The sequence below is a fragment of the Strix uralensis genome, chromosome 23 (assembly GCF_047716275.1).
Source record: "Strix uralensis isolate ZFMK-TIS-50842 chromosome 23, bStrUra1, whole genome shotgun sequence".
Lineage (NCBI taxonomy): Eukaryota > Metazoa > Chordata > Aves > Strigiformes > Strigidae > Strix > Strix uralensis.
Genome location: NC_133994.1, coordinates 6,416,028 through 6,436,773, shown reverse-complemented (window position 1 = coordinate 6,436,773; position 20,746 = coordinate 6,416,028). Strand labels below are relative to the sequence as shown.

The 20,746-nt window shown below is 37.9% G+C and overlaps 1 protein-coding gene across 10 annotated transcripts in view; it reads right to left on the bottom strand.

Moving 5' to 3' along the window:
* The window catches only part of VPS13D (vacuolar protein sorting 13 homolog D), a 108,718-nt gene that overhangs the window by 24,406 nt on the left and 63,566 nt on the right, over positions 1 to 20,746 (bottom strand). For all 10 annotated transcript variants that reach the window (XM_074893071.1, XM_074893078.1, XM_074893073.1 and 7 more), the window contains 4 exons: positions 18,242 to 18,376; positions 17,723 to 17,890; positions 3,216 to 3,348; positions 409 to 604 (listed from right to left, as the gene is read on the bottom strand). In XM_074893071.1, coding sequence (XP_074749172.1) covers positions 409 to 604; positions 3,216 to 3,348; positions 17,723 to 17,890; positions 18,242 to 18,376 — 632 coding nt within the window. The remainder of the gene's footprint in view (positions 1 to 408; positions 605 to 3,215; positions 3,349 to 17,722; positions 17,891 to 18,241; positions 18,377 to 20,746) is intronic.

The following is a 20,746-nucleotide window of genomic DNA, read 5'->3' as shown; positions in this document are numbered from 1 at the left end:
GACACTATATTGATGCCAGAACTCTTCAAACCACTGAAGAGCTGTTATTCTCCACAGCTAAATGGAAGATGGAGGTACAGCAGGGAGAACTCTTCCATTTCAACTCTGCGTAAGGACTCCATGGTAGCAAGTTTAACCTCACTACATGTAGCCTTTTAAAAATGTTGCTTTAATCTAAAGCTGTAGCTTAATAACTCCTATTTTATGTTGCAGCTCTTCCATGCAAATTTCACTCTTGTTATAGTATCAACAAATACCATCCATTAAAGCAAATTGAAAGAAATGGGCTACATTAATAGTAGCTCATAGTAAATTTGATTAAATTACTGCTTCTTTGGGTAAGGAAAGATAACCAGATCAGAAATCACAGCAGGTAATATCGATCAGAAATATGAACTGCTTACTGACCTGGGGCCACTCAGGGTCGCCGTGTCCCTCACTGCCTGTGCAGTTTCCGATGCGAAATCCAGAGCTCCAGCCACAGGTTTGGTTACTGTGCCAACCAGCCCTTTCCCAAGGCCTGATATGAAACCACTGACACCTCCTTCAGTTTTCACACCTTCAACTGTTGAAGTTATTACACTTGTCAATCCTCCAATGATACCTAGCAAAGACAAGAACAGCAAAGTAGGCCAGAAGTATTGACTATAAAAATTACAGAATCTTGTCACAGCTGATGCTGTCTGCCTAAATGATTTACTGTCAAGCTTGACAGAAACGTACTGTGCATTTAATGTAATATAAAAACTGTTTCAGAACTGATTACATTAGCTAATAACTTCATACTTTGTGTACGTACTGCACACACGCATATACAGACAGTAATATCCCACAGAAAAAATTGATTTCATTATATGTATATTTTAAAATATTTCTATTCTATTTCCCAGCTGTATTTACACAAGCAGTCCTCATCTATTCCTGACGTGAAGCAGTTGCTTACAATGTGGCAAAATTGTATTACCACAAAAGCTTATACAATTTAGGACAGAAAATAGAAAAGCGCATTTCTCCACTGGAAAAAATAGATTATTTTAAACTGGCATTGTGTGATTTTAACTTTGATGCTGCCAACAGACATTTCTGTGCACACTTCCGTTGCTGAGAATCTGAATGCTCTGAAGAAATCAGGAACCTACTGAGGGAGGCTTCAAAAAAACTTGGAACAGTTCGTGTTATCTGAGAACATGCTTTACAGATTTCACATCCCCATGATTAGAGTATCACAATTTGTAGTGAACTGGCTTAAGCACTCATTCAGAAACGCTTACCACCGTTTGGCTTTCAGCATTCAGCAGCCACGTACTCTTTCAAGGTCTGTAATTGAAGTACAGACCAGGCAGCATCTTAACATCCAAACTCAAGAAGCACGAAGTATTTAAGTCACTTCTCTTGAGTAACTATAATTTATGGTTAACTCCTATATTTATTTATATAATTCCTATATCACAGGATGGTCTGGGTTGGAAGGGACCTTAAAGACCATCCAGTCCCACCCCCTGCCACAGGCAGGGACACCTCCCACTAGCCCAGGCTGCCCAAAGCCCCGTCCAACCTGGCCTTGAACCCTTCCAGGGAGGGGGCAGCCACAGCTTCTCTGGGCAACCTGGGCCAGGGCCTCACCACCCTCACAGGGAAGAATTTCTTCCTCATATCTAATCTAAATCTCCCCTCTTTCAGTTTAAAATCGTTACCCCTCATCCTATCCCTACACCCCTGATCAAGAATCTCTCCCCCCTTTCCTGTAGCCCCTTTAAGTCCCGGGAGGCCGCTCTAAGGTCTCCCTGGAGCCTTCTCGTCTCCAGCTGAATCCCCCCAACTCTCTCAGCCTGTCCTCACAGGGGGGTGCTCCAGCCCCCCGAGCATCTTCGTGGCCTCCTCTGGCCCCACTCGAGCAGGTCCGTGTCCTTCTGATGTTGGTGCCCCCAGAGCTGGACCCAGCACTGCAGGGGGGTCTCACGAGAGCGGAGCAGAGGGGGAGAATCCCCTCCCTGACCTGTTGGCCACACTGCTCTGGATGCAGCCCAGCACACGGGCGGCTTTCTGGGCTGTGAGCGCACGTTGCTGGCTCACAGTCAGTTTTCCACCCACTAACACCCCCAAGTCCTTCTCCTCAGGGCTGCTCTCAATCCACTCCTTGCCCAGCCTGGATTTGTGCTTGGGACTGGCCTGACCCATGGGCAGGACAGAAAGGATTTAAGTTATTTGCTTTTTTGAAAGCAACTGAATGGGAAGCATTTAAAAACTCTACAGAATTAAAACAGTCCCCTAATAACTGCGTAATACAACACAATTTTTTTTATAATTGACTTTTCAGCAAAGACTGATGTATTTCAGATTTCCTACATTTCTACCAATATAATTTATATCAGACTTTACAGCACACCGTTGTGAGAAAAACCTCTCTCATGATGCATTTAAATACCTACAGTGTCTCTTTATGACAGAAGTCCAGCATAAAGACTTTTGCTCAGCACAGAAGAGATTGCCACTTTAGTGAAAGCCAGATTATTTTTACACAGGCTGCAACAGTTGCACTGAACGAATGACATTTAAACAAACTGAGTCAAGATGATGGAAAATATAAATATTTGATTTAAACTTGGCTTGTATTGATTTAGCTTTCTTCAACAGATAAATCATGAACTAAATTGATGTGAGATTCTGGCCAAATTAAGACTAGTTCACTGCCTTTTACACAAATTTATTTCTCTAGTTCTTAGTAGACTTAAAAAAACCGAAAACAAAACCGCAAAACGACCCAACTGGTGAAATGTAACTTTAAACTGATGTACTGATTCTGAGGAAACTCAGGTTTCTGGAACCAAAAGCAAACATAAGAAAGCTACAATCCAGCCATACTCATTTTTATGTTAATGTCTGGCCCTCAAAAAGACTGTTTGCATGGGTATTTTATGTCTCTACAAAGAAATTGAAGTTTTGGATGAACTTTCTTTGAAATTTCATTTTAATTTGCAAACAAGCTTTTATGTACAATTGCATGTGAAAAGACCTTCTTCTTAAATGTAGTTTCTGTCAGCTTAAAAAATAATCCCCCCACCCTAACATGCAAGCATTCAAATTCAAACATAAAGCCTATGATAGCTCCACTTCCCTGGCTTCAAATAATCACCCAAGAGTAATACAAACTGTTCTTTTCAAACTGATCATTACTTTTAAGAGAGAAACAAATTAAAATTACAGCTAAGGGTTACCATGTGCAAGTCCATGGATTCCAGCTACAAGATGTTCTCCACTAGTTGCAGCATGATACCGAATGTATTCTCGTTCGGTCTGATGTCTGTTATCCATTGTCTTTCCCAAACCATCTGACAAGGTCCCAGCGAACTGCAAAAGAGAAACCTTTTCTGTTATTAAAAGAACAAAAGGTGTTTCTCTTCTGTAGATTTACTGAAGAAAATTGATAGATTCTAGTTGTGAAATACAGATTTATACAACTCATTTTGTTACACGTACACACTCACTCCAGCTTTTTTGCCACAAAGAAAGCTCTGAAGTACATTAGCCTGTGCTTTCCACTGGTGTAACTTAAATCCTGACGAGACAGTCAAAACCCAAGTAGGTGCCCAACTGCAGTGGTCAAGTCAAAATAAATGAAGTCTGTGAAAGAAGTACCAAAAGAAGTGCCAGTGACCCAACTGTAACCTTTCAAAAACTCACAAGAATGTTATTTAGATACAAAGCTTTTCTTCTGCAAAGATATGTGAAAAGCTTCAAGGCAAATATGCCTGTCATGAAACTAGAACATTTGAAGGAGTTAATTAAATTCTTTTTAGTAACACAATATAGAAATGGCTCTATTGTGAAAAGAGTTGGTGGGGGAGCCAGGCCATGTGATCCAGTGAAAGATGGCTATGCCAGTGAGCTTCACAGGTACTATTATACACTGTAAAAAGTCTAAGGGGAACCCTCAATGTGTGTGCGGAGCGTTTTTACTCCTTACCTTTAACGGTATGGGGGAAGACTTGAGACATACTTGCAAGAAAAGACGACAACTAAGTCCAAACAGGATTTGTTCTGAGAACTCTGACCACTACTGAGTACGAGTCAATGAAAAAGCACCAAATAAAAATGATCTATTGTGGTCAGTTGACCTTTAGTTTGATGTAATCAGATATAAAACAGAAGCTTGGTGGAGGGAGGGAGGCAAGGAGACAAAAAACCCTGAAACCTTACCTCATATTCAGGATATTATTATGGAAAAAGATTCCTAGCAGGCATTTGCCTGGAATTACCTCCAAAACCTAGCCATTTTTTGGTTACGTGTAGTCGGTCACCTCCTGTACCTCCCTCAACTACCATCGGCATTCTTACAATCTTCTCCTTTCAATAACAAACTTCCCCCTGCCCCAAAGGAAAGATAATTTAATGCTTTGTTGTGTCTTTGACTAGGGCTGGGGAATGTACCAGGTGCCACAGGAATGTCAAAGATACTCGATAGCTGTAGCAATGGTGAAATCCTTGCTGTCCTGCATGATCACAGCTCCTCTACGCAAGTACTTCATAGTTTAAGAGCTGTATATGGACGCTGCCCTTTCCATTGCTCAGCTTAGCTTTGTGGCATGTACTATCTCCTTCACATCTGTATTAGTTATGCTAAAAACCCCTCTGTGATAAAGGTGTGCACCAGAAGCCAACTAAAACCTGGTGTGAAATTCCGATTCTAATACAATAAAGATTAAAAAAGAAATAAGACAAACAGTTAATTTATGTGCTTGAGGTAATGATGAAGTTCCCCTCCTTTTTGTCATTTTTTCCCAAGGCTGCATTTCTTCTTTACTAATCACATGATGTCCTAGTTTTAGACACTTCTTTCCAGCTCAAAGACAAACTAGTCCAGTGGCTCCAATTATCTAAACAAGTAGACTTTAACAACATGAACAAAAATTAAACTCCACGACCCTTCTTGTGCCTTCATCATATGGACACTAAACAGAACATAGTGATCAGTGACTGAATTACTTCTGACCTCTTTGTGAACTTAATGTAGATTTTTTTTTTTTTAAATTAGCCTAGAAATACAAACCAACCTGAAGCTATCTATTAACTGTGTTTAAGGTGGTTTTTTTTCTGGACAAAAACTTTGGACAAAACCTTTGCTTTAAGAGGATTAGAGTAGTTGCTATAAAAATTAAAAGGCTCAACAAGCCTTCAAAATTCAAACCTCATTAAGGAATCTGTCAAGGCCTGAAAATGATTTTTCAAGAACACATTTTGAAAGTTACATTAGTGCATGTTTGGACAACCAGCCAGCAAGAATAAACCAACTCACTAGTACTGATCAAAATTAGTAAGCTCTCCTTACAGCTTTGGCTCCCCCCCCCCAATCTGCCAGCTCCACTATACCAGCTTTCCCAGTAAATACAATCTAGTCTTTCCTCAGATTTTCCTTCCTCTGTGAATCTGACACCTAAGAGTCAATAAAAATTCTGTTTCAGCATATAGGAAGAATTTTAATGTGATAGATTATTCTTTTAGTAAGAAGGAAAAAAAAGAAAAGAATCACATGCACACAGTTCCAAAGATGACTCCATTAACTGTAACGGAAGTCTCCATTAACTGTAAAACCAAAGTTAAATGGGGACATTTTTTCTGTTATTTAGAAAATAACACTGAATTACAGCTGTAAATAGAACAATTTAAGGATTCTAATGTACCGAATGTACCATGAAATGTTTCCACTTTGCCTTGACTTGGGTGACAAAATCTAAAATCAACACACATTAATTACAAAACATGAACTTCATGTTGAATTACTTTTTGACACGCCTCCTCCTCCCTCCTCCCCAGTACTGTTTGTTTTCTGGCCTCATTAAACAAAGACTGAAGCCAAACTTTTGTAGCCATCTGTACCATTTGTACCTAAAACAATGGGTTACCTCAATGAACACACGTGAATAGGTCCCTTCTGAACAATTTCCAGCTGGGGACCATTGCAGCACTTTTCCTGCTCTGAGGTACAGAGTGTAACATGATCAAGTTTGCTAATTAGAGGTAAAACGCCAGTTAAGATAAAACAACTGAGGCATTTCACAGGCACTAGCAAGTCATGTTAAGGTCTGCTAGGTAAGTGAGCAACTCACCATTTTCTGCTATGAAGTTTAGACCCTTATTTGCAATAAAGATTCAGACTGTAGTGTCAGCATTACCCTGATTCATGATCTGAACAAGAACTATGTCATCTCTCTCATTACCCAATACAGGTAATACCACAAATAACTGCTGGGTATCAGAAATTTTTAACCATCCTTTTCTGTGCACCTCACAAATACTTTCCCTGAGATGGTTTCTGAAGCGTGTTTCAGCAAACAGGATTGCATCTAGATATACAAAAAGGAAAATTAAAGATTTCTAACATAAAAAAACCCCCAACCAAACACCCACACAACACCTTATGCCTAATATGTGTAGATTATAATCACTGTGTTAAGAAAAAGTTACTCAGCAGTGGCAAATTACTTCAGGATCAGAATCTTGAGTAAGCATCAGAAATTTAAGCAGTTTAAGTCCAGCTTATACTTTGACGGGAGATTTGAACAAGTTAAAGCACAAAAGCAGACTTGCCTCTTTCCCCACAAATGTCTTGCTTTTAGATACCTCCTTTGAGAAGCACAATATTAGATACTGAGATTAAGATATTAAGACTTGTGGAAGAGCAGTGATGGTGGCTTACTGAGCTGTTAACCCATTCATGCAGAAAATAGTCTCCAGATAAACAAAGGTGACAACAAAAGTGCAATCCACCCTTGTCTTCCTTAGCTTTTGTTAATAAGGTGTGACCTGATAACTTCAAAGCCTACTTAAGACCATGTAAATGCCAACACAGCTAAATACAACAGTCTGTGGAACAAACATGAAACTAATCAAGGGGCTTCTAAAAACCAGTTTCCTTCCTTCTCTACCCTAATTTTCATAATGTTCTTTGTCTACGTGCTGATGAAAAAAAGAAATTAGTAACTTGGTAGTTTATCTCTGCATTTTTCCCCATTTCAGATATCCTTTTCCTTGAAACAGCATTGCAACACAATACATCAGTATTGGCCAAGATAAGTTACCTGCTTCCTAAACAAAAGGCATGAAAGTATTACTGAACGAGGCCAGTCTACACAGGAGGTACATGTGAGAAGGCAGGTATTTTACTTGTCAACCTGACATCTCCAAATGAAGCACAGTATGGGTCTTCCACACTAACTAAAAGTTCTGTCATTTCAGGTACTAAAAATATTACAACTTATCATTAATATGCACTGTTTAATGCTTTGCATCATCCATTCTATCTGGACAGAAAAAGAAGAACCTCTCCAAAAAGCTCCAATCATCTGAGCATTTGTCCACCTTCATTCAGATACCTTCTTTCTCCTCTGACTCTTTTTGTCCCTGAAGCGGATGGTACTTCCTGTATTTCCCCTCTATGGGGGGGACACTGACCTCTTCTTCCAGGTCTATGTTCTGAAGACACTTGATCCCTGGTTTTCATCCCACACTGGTTCATGTATGATGTGAAGCTGCCAACTGGTAATATACTGCAAGCAGAAAATATGGCCCACTACACTACATTAACTTAAGCCTATATGGTCTATCATAAACTGATCCTCCTGAGGAGGGTGAAACACGACAACGTTCACATTTCCCTCCAAATTCCAGGACATTATGCTACTGTGAACACTATCTTTGGAACGACATGTAAACCACTCTCAGCACTTCACGATTATTGAAGAATGTTATTACACTTTCATAAGCCTGGGGCACACTGGCCCTAGCCTCCTCCTCTGTAGACTCAAGTAAACAGATGATTCATCATTTCTTGTTTTACGTTTACATAGTGTCACCAATCAATATTAACTATCTACCATGATCTGCAAAAGCAGCTCAAATAGTATCTGTACAAGAAACCAATCTACTCATGTTTTGGGGTTTTTCTGGAGTGTGTGTGTGTGTGTTTTTCTTTTTAAAGGCCCAATAATTAAGGAAGTTTTGCCACAAAAACTTTTACCACTGACTATGTACCCTTTGCTGTTTCAAGCAATAGAAGAAAAACAAAAACACCCATATACAGTGTTTGTGAATCAAAGCTGGTGCCAAACAATAAGGCTTATGGGGCACAAGAAAAATTCAAAGCAAATGAAAACTAATTCTAGACTTTGTACTGCATGTTCCCTCTAAGCCAGATGCATGAAGCACACAGTATGGAAATAAGGTTTAAGTAATCTTTTAAAGTCTTTTTAAGCTCTTGGCGCTGCCTGGTTCTCTAAGGACATCCCAAAAGGATAAATACACCATTATGACTTCAGTCCAAACATTCCATTGTAATTCTAGCATCAGAGAATGGTACATTTACAAATATTATTGACTGAGCAAAGTAGAACATTCCAAGATGGAATTTTAAGGGAGAAAGTGATGAAATTAAATATAGGTCAGTTATAACTTCTGTGCGAACCTCACAACGAACTGCATTTAAATTAGAAATCGCAGGGTTCACTCAGTTCTCATCTCTGCTTTGCAGAGCTAATTTAAAAAGGAGTTCTTTGCTGAACTCTTCAACTCTCGCCCCAAACCACCACCTTCCAAAAAAACCCTGAACACCACACATTGATGATGTTCATGCTTTTAGCTCCAATAATAAAAGCTGGTTCTCAGAGATCAAAGCACAAATTTAAGTATGTTATTTCAGCAACGTAGAAAAGGGTATTTAAAATTTATTTAAGTTAGAAAGTCTAATGTAAACTGTGAATTATGTCATCTTCAGTTCTCACACACACTCTTACACTTTCTGAAACACGAAAATCCCTAGTCATGATGATTAAAAGTCATTCCACAGTTTCAACAGTAACTCCCCTAAATATAATTAATTGTCCATGTGAAAGAAAAGAGCTGCTTATTGCAAGAAACAAAGGCTAGATAGGTAAAGGAAGAACAGTTATTATCAGATTTCTGAATGCGAGTGCTGTTAAATACGTTCTTCCTTACGGCCCTAAGCAGAAACACTGGTTTTGGAACATCGTCTTCCTCCTCTCTGCTACCTTGACATTTACCTTCTTTCTCATGTACTACCAACAGAAGCAAAAGGCATCACAGCACAGACAGCTTGAAAGGAATGAACGTAACAGTAAAACTCTAGTGCATATACAGCAAACATTAGCTGGAGAATACTGACACCCCCCGCCCCAAAATATACATTCTTATATAGTACAAAATGTTTTACACAGAATAATTATTTTTACAAGTTTTATAAAATACTAATAGGATGTCTTTTTACCATGAAACGATGATCTGTTTCTTTAGATACTAGCTAAATACATTTAAAATAAAATGTCAACACACATTTTATACATGTATTTAAAACCATTATCTTAACATAAAACATACCTATAAATTATATAATAAACTCAAGTAGACTGATAGCATTAGAAACTAGAGGCTACTTTATTTTGAATTGTGTTTTTGTTTTGTTTGTTTTAAAAAACCCCACATCCTCTCTCTTCCCTGCTGAGCAGAAGTTTTGGAAGTACTGTTCAGTCAAGTGATTAAGTACAATGGACTAGGTCTAAACATTTAATATATATCTGTAAGTTTAATCCCTTGTGGTTACTTGCCTTCTAGCCATATCATTAAAATCACCTTTATTTCCTACATCTCTCCAACCTGTTACAGCCAAGTTTTACACTGACTTCTGACAGTAAAATACAACAGTTCAAAATTAAGCATGTATTTCACTATATGGAGGCAAAATTCTTCTAGGGTAAGGAGACTTAGATATATGCTGCTAGGATTTGTGGTTAAAAAAAGGAGTTTCAGAGCTGTTAGCCATCCTCAAATGTTGCTGTTATTCTTTTGAAAGTGTAAAAAGAAAAAGAGCCATGCAGTATTCCTGGATATACATGACTAGGTACACTGGGACCGAAAGTTGTATAGGTAAATTATTCAGCCTAAGTTTCCTTGCTTTTACTGCAAGATTGATATATTTAATACATTTCTGCGACTTAGCATAAAAATAGCTTTTTGAGCAGCTTCTATACTAATCAATACATGATTGTTATGGAATGGAGGCACTATGTATTTAATATCACAAACTGGACACTAGTAAGCAGACAAACAGCCTCCTCCTCTCACATCACTGTGGTCAACTGTGCATTATACTGTGACTAAAAAATGAACTGCTTCAAGTATTTGAAAAAATAGCAAGTGTGTGTTTGTCAGATTCAAAACGTCTAGCTTTCTGAAGCTGTTCCACAAAACATGTTTACCATGACTTCTGTCAGTCTCTTAAGAATTTAAGCAGGGAAGTTTGCGAATTCAGTTAAATTTAGATGCTATAGACTTTTATACTTTCCTTGACACTTTAATACATACCCAGGTCGACTGTTAAATACAATCCTGAACAGAAAAGATGGTTCAGGCTGAGCCCATATTGCATTTATAACCAAGTCAAATTGTGCAGAGAGAAACGTCCAATGGAACTATGAATAGAACTGACAGACTCTTAATTTAGAAAATACTAAATCAGCAAAATGCTATGATCAGCTTCTCATTTTAAGAGAGACATAAACTTTGACCCTCTCTAAATTACTGACAACCAAGAGGAGGCAACAGCTTTTCTCATTGAACAAACATATATTTCTTGAGATTCTGTGCAGCATTCTCCACCCCTACTTATGTCATACAACCAAAGTAAAGGAGCTTTAATTAGCTCACATCCCATCGTTAACTAAGCTTCCTAATGCATCCTGACAACGGCATGTTGGCTGGGTAATCTGTGAAGCCCCCTGATGCGCTGCCTGTATGGATGCCTGATTAGCTGGGTATCCCAGGGGAGCCCCCACTGTTTTTATCTCCCAGATGCCTGATGAGTTGGGTAGCTTCCCTCAAGGACCTCCTGGGAAGCTGCACCAGCAGGTGCCCGTTGGCAATAGTTTTGTGTTACAGGGTTGAATGAGTGATCCCTGCAGGAACTGCCGGCTGTTTTCACAGACACAGAAGGCAGTCAAAAGTCCACAGCGTGAACTTGGAATGACCCCAATTGCAGAGTCACTGGCGGGTTCATCTGGAGGACAACTGCGCTTTATTAAACAACTAATACTCTTAACAGATAATTCCCCTCCCCCCAACGTTAACTCTTACAAAGCTTTAAGGTCTTCCTGTTTGTTTATTTTTTGGGAATGGAATTATTTGCCCTCCTCCACCCCCCTCCTTGAAAACCCTCTACATACTGAAAACCTGAGAAAAAGCCTGAAGAGATCTAGGCCAGTTCCTTGAGTTAATACATAACAATAACTTATTCAGAGGGCAGCAGATTAAGTTTGCTTTTTAACATCATCTTCACCAACTCTGTTGATTCTTATTTGCACAGGGCATTTCCTTCCAGCAGTACACCCCAGCAGTCAAGTCTCCTCCCAGCCAGTTTTATTTTTCTGCCATGGTCACCTGTGGCCACACCTGGGATCCTATTTAAAAATCCACAGGTTTTCTGTGTTCCATTAGATTTCTGAAGGAAACCTAATGCAAACACGTCAATTCAGCCTGCCATCACATGTGCAGTGTAAATAGCTACAACTCTTTGAGGGACAACACATTTGGGTCTGTGGAACTGGTGCCAATCATCTATAGTTACAGCTTCTGAAGGTACCTTGGCCATCTCCCCTGGATATAAAAATAGTTTTCCCTCCTTGGGGATACACAGCTAAGGAATTTCAAGTTTAAATCTGTACTATTTAACATATTCTACACAACTATATAACTTTGTATATACAGTAGGGAGGTATAGTTAAATCTTCTGTCACGACTGAAATCATTGATTTTAAACCCACACCCCATTTTTTCTCCTTCAGATGCTAATGGTGATATATGGGATATATGTGCCTGTTTTCATGACATGCTAACCATTCAAAAACTGTAGGTTAAAATCAAATTTCATCTCTATGATACATGTTTATTTCTAATTTCACAGCTTATGATTTGTCAACATTTTGCATATCACATTTTAACTTCTCCTTTTTCACTTAACTGCCCAATAAGTCAGCAAAACAGGAACACTGTATTTTATTTTGCAAGAAAATCAGCTGGTAAAACCCTTCAAAATAAAGCTCTAGAGCAGGTGTAAAACTTAAAGCTTTCTAACCCCCCCCTTTTTTTTAATTGTCAAAATGGTCACTTGTATATGTCTATATACAGGTAAGCATCTCACTGTCTACAGTTGTTGCACTGTTGCAGGATTCTCACTGTCGACTGAATAATTTCTCCTGGAAAAGCCTCATTCAAAGCTATCACCAATGTGTCAGTTTGATGCTGAATGTGCACATTTAAGACATCAAGTCCAGATCAAAACAGTTCTTCCCATAGAATATATCCCCATTTTTGTTTGATCTTACGCATGCCCATTTTTCCACATAAAAATACACTATAGTCAAAGTGTTCACAAACACTTTGTCTAAGAGGTTCTGTAAAACAAAGGCTGAATTTAACCTGAATTGTGAAGAAAACTTTCAACCACAATGCTGGCCACACACATTTTATCCCATGGTGCAAATGAAAAACAGGAAGAACAAAATAATACTTCAAACTTCTCAGAGACGATCCTTTATCCCAAAACCTCTTTCAGAGATACTGATTACAGATACCAGATGTTCTGCACATAAAAAGTGACACTTTCCATGACTTTTGATTGTCACTAATTGGCCATAAAACTTGCTGCCTTTTAAAACTGCCAGGAAATGGGGAAGTGGTCTCATCTATAATGCTCCTCCCAGCACTGAGAATTTCTGCCTGTGAATTTCAATTACTTTCCATCTCATAATCTGCACATTTCCACACAGATTCTCACTGCTCAGCACTTGAACCTGCACATGAACTGCTAATCTTTGAATGAAATGAAAGTTAAACCGAAGATGATCTGCAGTGCCACCTGGATGCATTACCTGACCAAGCTGCAGTAGCCCCTACACAATACTGGGGAAGACAGGAGGAGAAAAATCTTCATTACACTGAAGAAAACACAGAGAAAGCTACATTTGACCAGAACTGTATAAATCACTTCTTGGACTAGGAAAAAAAAAAACTATCTAGGGCAGTTGCTGCTAAATCCCACAATTTCAATACCTAGACTACCCTTGTAAAGGATGACCATCAGCTTCCCCAAAGTAAAACGCAAATTCAGATCTGTAAAGTTGCCCAGAAAGATGACATGTATTCCAGCCTTCCTCATTTCTATCTAGTATGAGACTGACAGTAATGATACATGTTCTGTTGTTAGAGTAGGGAGTCAAAAGAAAATTGTGAAAATATAGAATGGTAGGAAACTCAGAACCCAAATGCCACCACAATCTTTCTACATTATCAGTTCACTATTTTGTTTAATACTCTCCTGAGAGTAACACCACCATGTACGTCTTCCTCAGGCTTCATATACAAAGGCTTTTGTCAGAAGTTCCCTGTCACCAAGATTGCATTTTGAACTAATATTCCTAGAACTACTGAACCATGCTGTCTCCAAAGATGCAAGAATGGCAGTTGTTCTTGCTTCTGAATGGTATCAAGTAAGAGTGGTTGGTTACATAAACTAAGAAACTTTAAAGAAAAGGGAACCATCAGCTTTGACTGCTTTAGAAACATTTCTGTCTGCTCCTGAGCAGAACCTGCTTAAATTGTACCTATGTTCTGTGCTCTGCTACATCCACTTCTCATTTATTGCCAGTTTTGTTAGGGTTAACATTCATAGAAGTCAAACACTTGTTCATGATTTGTTTTTAAATAATCTCTTTATTACTTCCTCTTCATTTTCCATTCAGTTATCTTTATTTTCCTGTCACTGCCAACCACTTGAGATTCTGCTTTGATTTATCTTACAATGAGGGTTAAAACTCCTATTTCCCTTCCTGTTGCTTTCAAGCTCCTTTTCTACAAATGCCTCCATGTCAAACTCTCACCTGGAGCATTATTCGTCTCCTTACTAGTCTTATAATTTTCTTACCTGGTTCCAATGCTCTACCTCTTTTCTTCTCTCTCTTAAGCACTTAAACACCTCTGCCATCACTCTGAACTGAATTCAAATAAATATATGGAATGAAAGCCCAGGGCAGAAGTTCATTGTGCCTCTCCGTCAGCCATAAAAGAAAACAAACACCAACCATACAGTTTGCTGCAACTCCTCTACACGCAAGTTTTGGCACCTCAGGTGCCTGCTCCCAAGCCTAAGGAAGCCCGCCTCTCAGAACTCTGCACGCTTCCACAAAAGCCTAACCAGGAAATGCAACTATGGCTGATGGCTTACCTTTCTTTAAGAAGCCTAATCAAATTTCTCACTGGAAGCTCCAAAGTTCAATATGACAATTAAGCTCTTTCAAGAAGTTAATTAAATTAATTCTTTTCAGGAGGAAGGGAGGGACACAACAATTATTTCCATCAGAGAGAGAGGGGGAGAGAGAGAGAGGAAAAACTAAGCCTAGCTGCAGAGTCATAACAACTATATTGTTATGTGCTCATACTTCAGAATACAATAGAATTCCTTGTAATGGTTGAAAGAATCAGAAAAATTCCATACAGTATTGACAAGCTGATTAATCGTTTCTATCCTTTACTGCCAGAAATTTCATTGTGTTAGCACAACACCTATTTGCCAGCAATAGATACAACCACACTTACTTTTCCATTTGGAGAACACAAGTTACGGAACATTTTTGTTCATGCACTAATTCAGCGTTCAATATTCATTTCTAATTGAAAAACCGCTGAAACAGGAATAATTTAGGATTTAGTACTATCATGCCTAACGGGGGAAATAAAAAAAAAGTGTGGATGCCAAGAATGCAAGACATTTCTACGCATATGGCAACTATAGAAGTCTCCATTCAGAGGGAATGAAATTCCCTCAGGTGTCTATATTTAGGATCAAAGAACTTTTTAAAATACAGAACTTGGAGTCTCCAAGGGATAAAAACTACAAAACTGTCTGTAGTGAACTTTATTTAACCTAAGGTTTTGTGCCAACTTAAATACACTGCAGCTCTCCACTTGAAAGAAGGCATTACCCACTGCGTGTTCTGAAATGCATGGAAAAGCCATTACAGGGATAATCAACAGAACTATAAAATAGAAAAGCAATAAAATGACAAAACCAGATACAACTCAAATAGCTTACTTTTCAATTCAGTCAAGCAGTGTTACTTTTAAAGTGATGATTATAGTATTAAAGTTTGTTTATCTATCTACTCACACCCTAAAAGCTAACTCATCTTAAAATCCAAGATAGATTTTTATTTAAGACACTTTAAAAGTCAGGTACTCAAAACAAGTGAAATGGCCAGTTTTACACAGAACACAGGCTCATCTAGTTTTGGCTGCATTAGTTACCAGCTCCACAGAACAAGCTGCAAAGATGAGGATCTCTATAGCCCAGGTGAAAATTTATGCAGTGAAAATATACTTTAAAATACTTTACCTATGAGAGCACCGATAACAAGATGAAAATAATCTACTGTTTCAGTCATGTTTTTCTGGAGCAATTGCAATTATTTTTTTTTCCCCACATTTTTTTCTTTACCAAAACTTCACATATCCTAGACACAATCATAAGGTACATACATGGTAGAGTAGAAGGGAGTAAAAGACAAAGTTCTACGCTATACCATGTACATAACACATCACAAATTGTACTTGAAATGTCAATTTTTTATCATATGGACATTCCTGGCTTAGTTTTCTAGCAGATTTAGATGCCTAAAAGCAGTGCAACATACAGGGAAGAATTCAGCCTGATTATTTGAGCCTTTTTTACTGTTATCTTTTACGTAGCAGAATTAAGATCCATCCTTTGAAAGAAAGATTAATCAAGAAGTTCCATAATGTACTATTAAGTCTTCCTAAAGGACATAATTCTCTCCTTGTTCCAAAAGGACAAATATATAATCCATATAAAAAGTTTTGAAAAGGGAACTGCATGACACTTGCATCACAGACATTTCGGATATATCAAGGAGAAAGAAAAAGATACCTGGGAAGACAGATAAATAGCACATGGGGTGATTTTCAAAGGTATAAATGGGAAGCAGGCACTCAGCTCCTGTTGAATTTTGAAAAGAGTTCAGCATCCAACTGCCCTTCTGCCTTTGAAAATCTTCCTTCACAAAACCCTTGGTTACAAATGACTCCAAAGTTCAAAGAATGACCTTGCCCTTGTGGGAAACGGAGGAAGGCTCGTGCCTTTTAAAGAAAGATTTATGAGACTGTTGCTGCAGATGTGACTGCAATGAGGAAACAACACTTTATAGAAAGGAAACTCTAAAGAAACATACTCTATTGGGTGGAGTGGATGGGTCACAAGAGACTAGAACCACAAGTAGAAAGTATGGACAAAAATACTCATTTGCACAAACGGATACTGCCTTACAGAAGCTCGGTAAGTCTTCTACCAGATTGCTTGGGTAAGCTTGTATCTGCAGTGCTGATAACCACAGAATCAACTAGTATGGGATTAAGACAGGAATATCACCAACAGGGTATTTTGTTTGAATTTCTAGAAATTGTCCAAAATGGGCTAATGCTGGCAACAAGGTAATTATGATAGAGAAGGTGTATGTCGTCTTTCCTCATGGTCCAACTACCTGGCTTAGATAAGCTCACAGCTATGCAATTGGTGATGGAGTGCAGATCTCTATGGCAGTTTAACTAGGTTTGATAACGTTAGTTTTGAGCTATCTGTAATTATGCAAACTCTACATTTCAACTTTCTGAACTCCTGAATTACCTTTTCCCTGGGGAAAAAAGTAGATTTCCTTATATACCAGTAAGTGGAATAGGTTCTGAAAGGATGAACCATGATAATATACATGTACAAACTTACCAGTTTGGAAAATGAAAATTATAAGAAGAACTTCCACAAAAAACAAATTTTAACAGCATGTCCTTATGTGAAGAATTAGTCTAGTTCTACCCATGATCACAAAGTTCATTTATAGTACATGTTGACACACCATGTATGTAATGAAAAATATTTCAAGAACATATGTTTGTGCAGTATCAAGCACAGTATTGACCATGATCAAAACCACTTCCTATTTTTGGCTGCCGACTCAGATCATACCTCCCTCAGGCACTAAAGACAGTTATTTTCACTGATAACACTGATATAATTAATTTCTGTCAGTTGTTATCAAGAAGAACAAAAGAATGTTCAGCATGCAGATAAATACATAGCAATCTAGGAATTCCTTAGTTTGTTGCTATGTGGCATAGAAAAAAACCCAAACAACTCAAGCATTCGCGTAATTGATATTCACATCAGCTTAATCACTTTTCAAAAATAAAAGTTAACAACTCTTATACTAAGTAGCTCCTTAAATACTCCAAATTTCTATAATGCGCTCGCTCGCTCTCTCTATTATATACATAATATAACTTTGCATTTGCACATAGGAGATGGCGCCACATTTGAGCAATTTCAGTTCTCACTCTGGTTAACTACTGCATTAAATCTGCAAAATGTATGTTTATCAATAATAAGGCCTTGAGTGGTTTGACTCCTACAGGGTTTCTGACATCCCTGAGGTGTACATATAAAGCTTTTTAAAAAAAAAATCTACACTACAAACACAGTTTTTACAAAACAAACAGGACATAAAGCAATTTAAAGATGGCCAATAATTCTATTTGACTTGTTTCCTGACTATTTTTTGCTTATTGTTTAAGCAAACTTTAATACCATAATTATTACCTTTGCAGCAGAGTTTGATACTCCATGTGTGACATTTCTTATGAGACCACCAACATTACCGTATTTTATAAGTCCATGAACACCTTCTGTAACATCATTCAACAGACCCATAGGGTTGCCAAGGAAATCCACAGAACCTAGAATCCTTGCTGCCTGACTAAGCAGCTCCTGTAAAATTAACAGGAAGAATGAAATATCACTTACAGATCACGTTAACACCAGTAAGGTTGATTAAAATTAAAGAAAAAAAAAAAAAAAGAGTCCTACCTGCAACAAAAGCATATACAAAATCAGACGGTTTTACTGAAGAAAAGAACACACAAATACCACTAAGATCAACAATAGTTTCATCTTAAAATGCAGGTCTTCTTAGAAGCATGTGATGCTATTTCTCCATATACCAAAGCAGCAATACAGCACTAGCACTTAATAGTCAAGAAGGAGTTCCTGCACCCTCAGTAGAGAACTCATCCATCAGAAGTTCAGCCTTTGCCACAATAAAATCTGTATGATGCTTACCTCTTGAAAGTGTTTCAGAATGTCATTCATGATAAACTCCTGAGTTTCATATGGATGGACCCTAGTGAAAGGATCCAGATTAATCACAGCGTCTTCAAATCGGATTAGAGGAAATCCCAGTGTACTTTTCAATGCCTAATTAAATAAAAGATAATGCTACTTCAATTTTTCTCTCTACTTCTCATTCACAGCACCCAAATTAAGCAATCTTTAAATGAGTAACAAACCAAAATTATCTGAAGCTGCTAGAGTAGTTTACCACTGCCATGCAGACACTTTGATATAGAGGGCAATCCCTCTGTAAACCTTTTACTTGTAAGCAATGATCAATTATTAGAACTGCATTTCTTCAATAACTAGTCATTAAACGCTCTTCCTGATGCAATCTGTTTCCTACACTTGATAGGAACATTTCAAAACAAACTGTATTTAAGATTCCACACTTAGCACTTTGCTATAACTGCTCTGATGTTCAATAAAACCAAACCCTAAATGAATTTCCTTGATATGTAGTGAAGACAAAACTGGGTATTTTCTACCCTGCTAAGTTCTATGAATGGATTAAGCGTCAGGATGAGCTGGCATAACATACATAATATTTCCTGCAAGCCTGAGGCTCATTTCTAAACATTATGTGGTGTACCAAAACTCTTTAAACCAGCTTTTTCAATTATTTTCAAGGAAGAAAAAACTAAGACAGTAATTAGTTCGTGGGCTATCTGTAACCTGTACAATCTATACATAAAAAACCCACATTTAAGGTGGACAAGCTATGTATCTATATATACACAGAGAAAAATAAAATAATTTTGGAAAAATTAACAAAAAAACTAATCTTTTAAGAAAGAAAGAGATCCCTTCTATTTCAGGTCTTGATAATGGCATCTGCAGAGTCACCAACATCAGAAAATCTGAAGAAGGCAAGAAGCTTGATACTCATGTTATACCTTTCTCCATTAATCACTACAGCATGTTTGGTAGTAACATGAGTTTTTCTGCCATCTGCAGGCAATTAAGGTAAATTACAGGTCTGATTTAAGTTTGTAAGTAAGAAAGGACCTATTTATTTTTTCAGTAAATGGATGACTAACTAAAGTAGTCCTCATTATTCACTTGGGTAGGAAGTAATTTCCTGTTTAACTATCAGATATTATATAAGGCAACTTTGTTAATACTGGTACCTAATAAAAATAATCTGTCTACACCAAATTACCAGACAGCAATGTCCAAGCCAGAAACATTAGAGGTAGGTAGAAAAACTTCTACAAAGGCTCTACTGTGATTATTCTCTCCCTCCTACCCTGAACTCTCCTGTGCTACAAAACTGAATAGAACTCTTTCTGTGAAAGTTAATATACAGAATACAGTCAGTGACTGTTATCATTAGGGCCAAAAAAAATGTCTACATCAAAGTTTTCTCTTGGGAACAATGCTGGTGGCTGCCAAGACATGTCCATATGCAATCATATACCAAAGGTGATTGGAAATCCAAACAGAACAGTGCACATAACTAGTTTCTTAAAGGCACTCACCACTAACAGTGGTTTATCTCTCTAAATTTGAGATAATAGGATGATAAGCATTTTTGTGTTGAAGCTAAAGTGCAAACACATTCAAGACACTGCTGATGTTGAATGGTAGGGAATATTACAGCTAGCTATTGAATTGTCTTACTTTGCACAAGGATTTGGTAAAAACAATACAAGAATGCAGGACTGATGATACTCTGGGTCATCTTGGTAGGACTTCATGATATACACTTATTCCACAAAACTTCTTTAAAAGCTCGCACATCTTCATGTCCATAATACCAAGGGCACAAAAAAGCTTGGTCAGTGTCTCAATTTTGGTTTTTTTGAACACCTAAGTTGAATAGGCAGCAGCTCAGTTCCTCCATAGTGGGGAGGGTTTTTTATGGTTTGGTTGGTTTTGTTTCAACTCCCCCACCTTGGAGAAAATGAGTTGTATTAGCTCAGAAGGAACTGAAATACTGCTGACTGTTACCACCTTATTATGTCCAGAAAGGTCCCAACACACAAACTGGGAATACTGGATGAGATTATCTTCTTTCTGTAATTTGGAATCCCTGGTTCACTTGAACGACTGTGCCAGAACATTTATTACCACATGAGAAGTACCAGATTTTCCACCTAAACCCATACTCAATCTGAATTCACTTTAATATTGAACCAAATTGCACAGTGCTCATGCAAGCCCTCCAATTCCAATGAGAACATTTTTTGGATGAAAACACTCAGAGTTGTCCTGTATTTCTGTTCCCTAAATTGAATAACTTCTTATGTTTCTTCACCCTCACCTCAGCCCTCCCATATGATAGTCATTCCCTTTAAGTTCTTTACACTACCATTAATGTAACTAAGATCCTCTGTAAAGTAGTGAGTTATTAGGTGAAGTTGGCCATGCTTCAACTGAAAGTACAAAAATTAAAGAATATTACAGAAGAGAATGAAAACTATGCAAATTAAACAACAGAAATTACTGGAA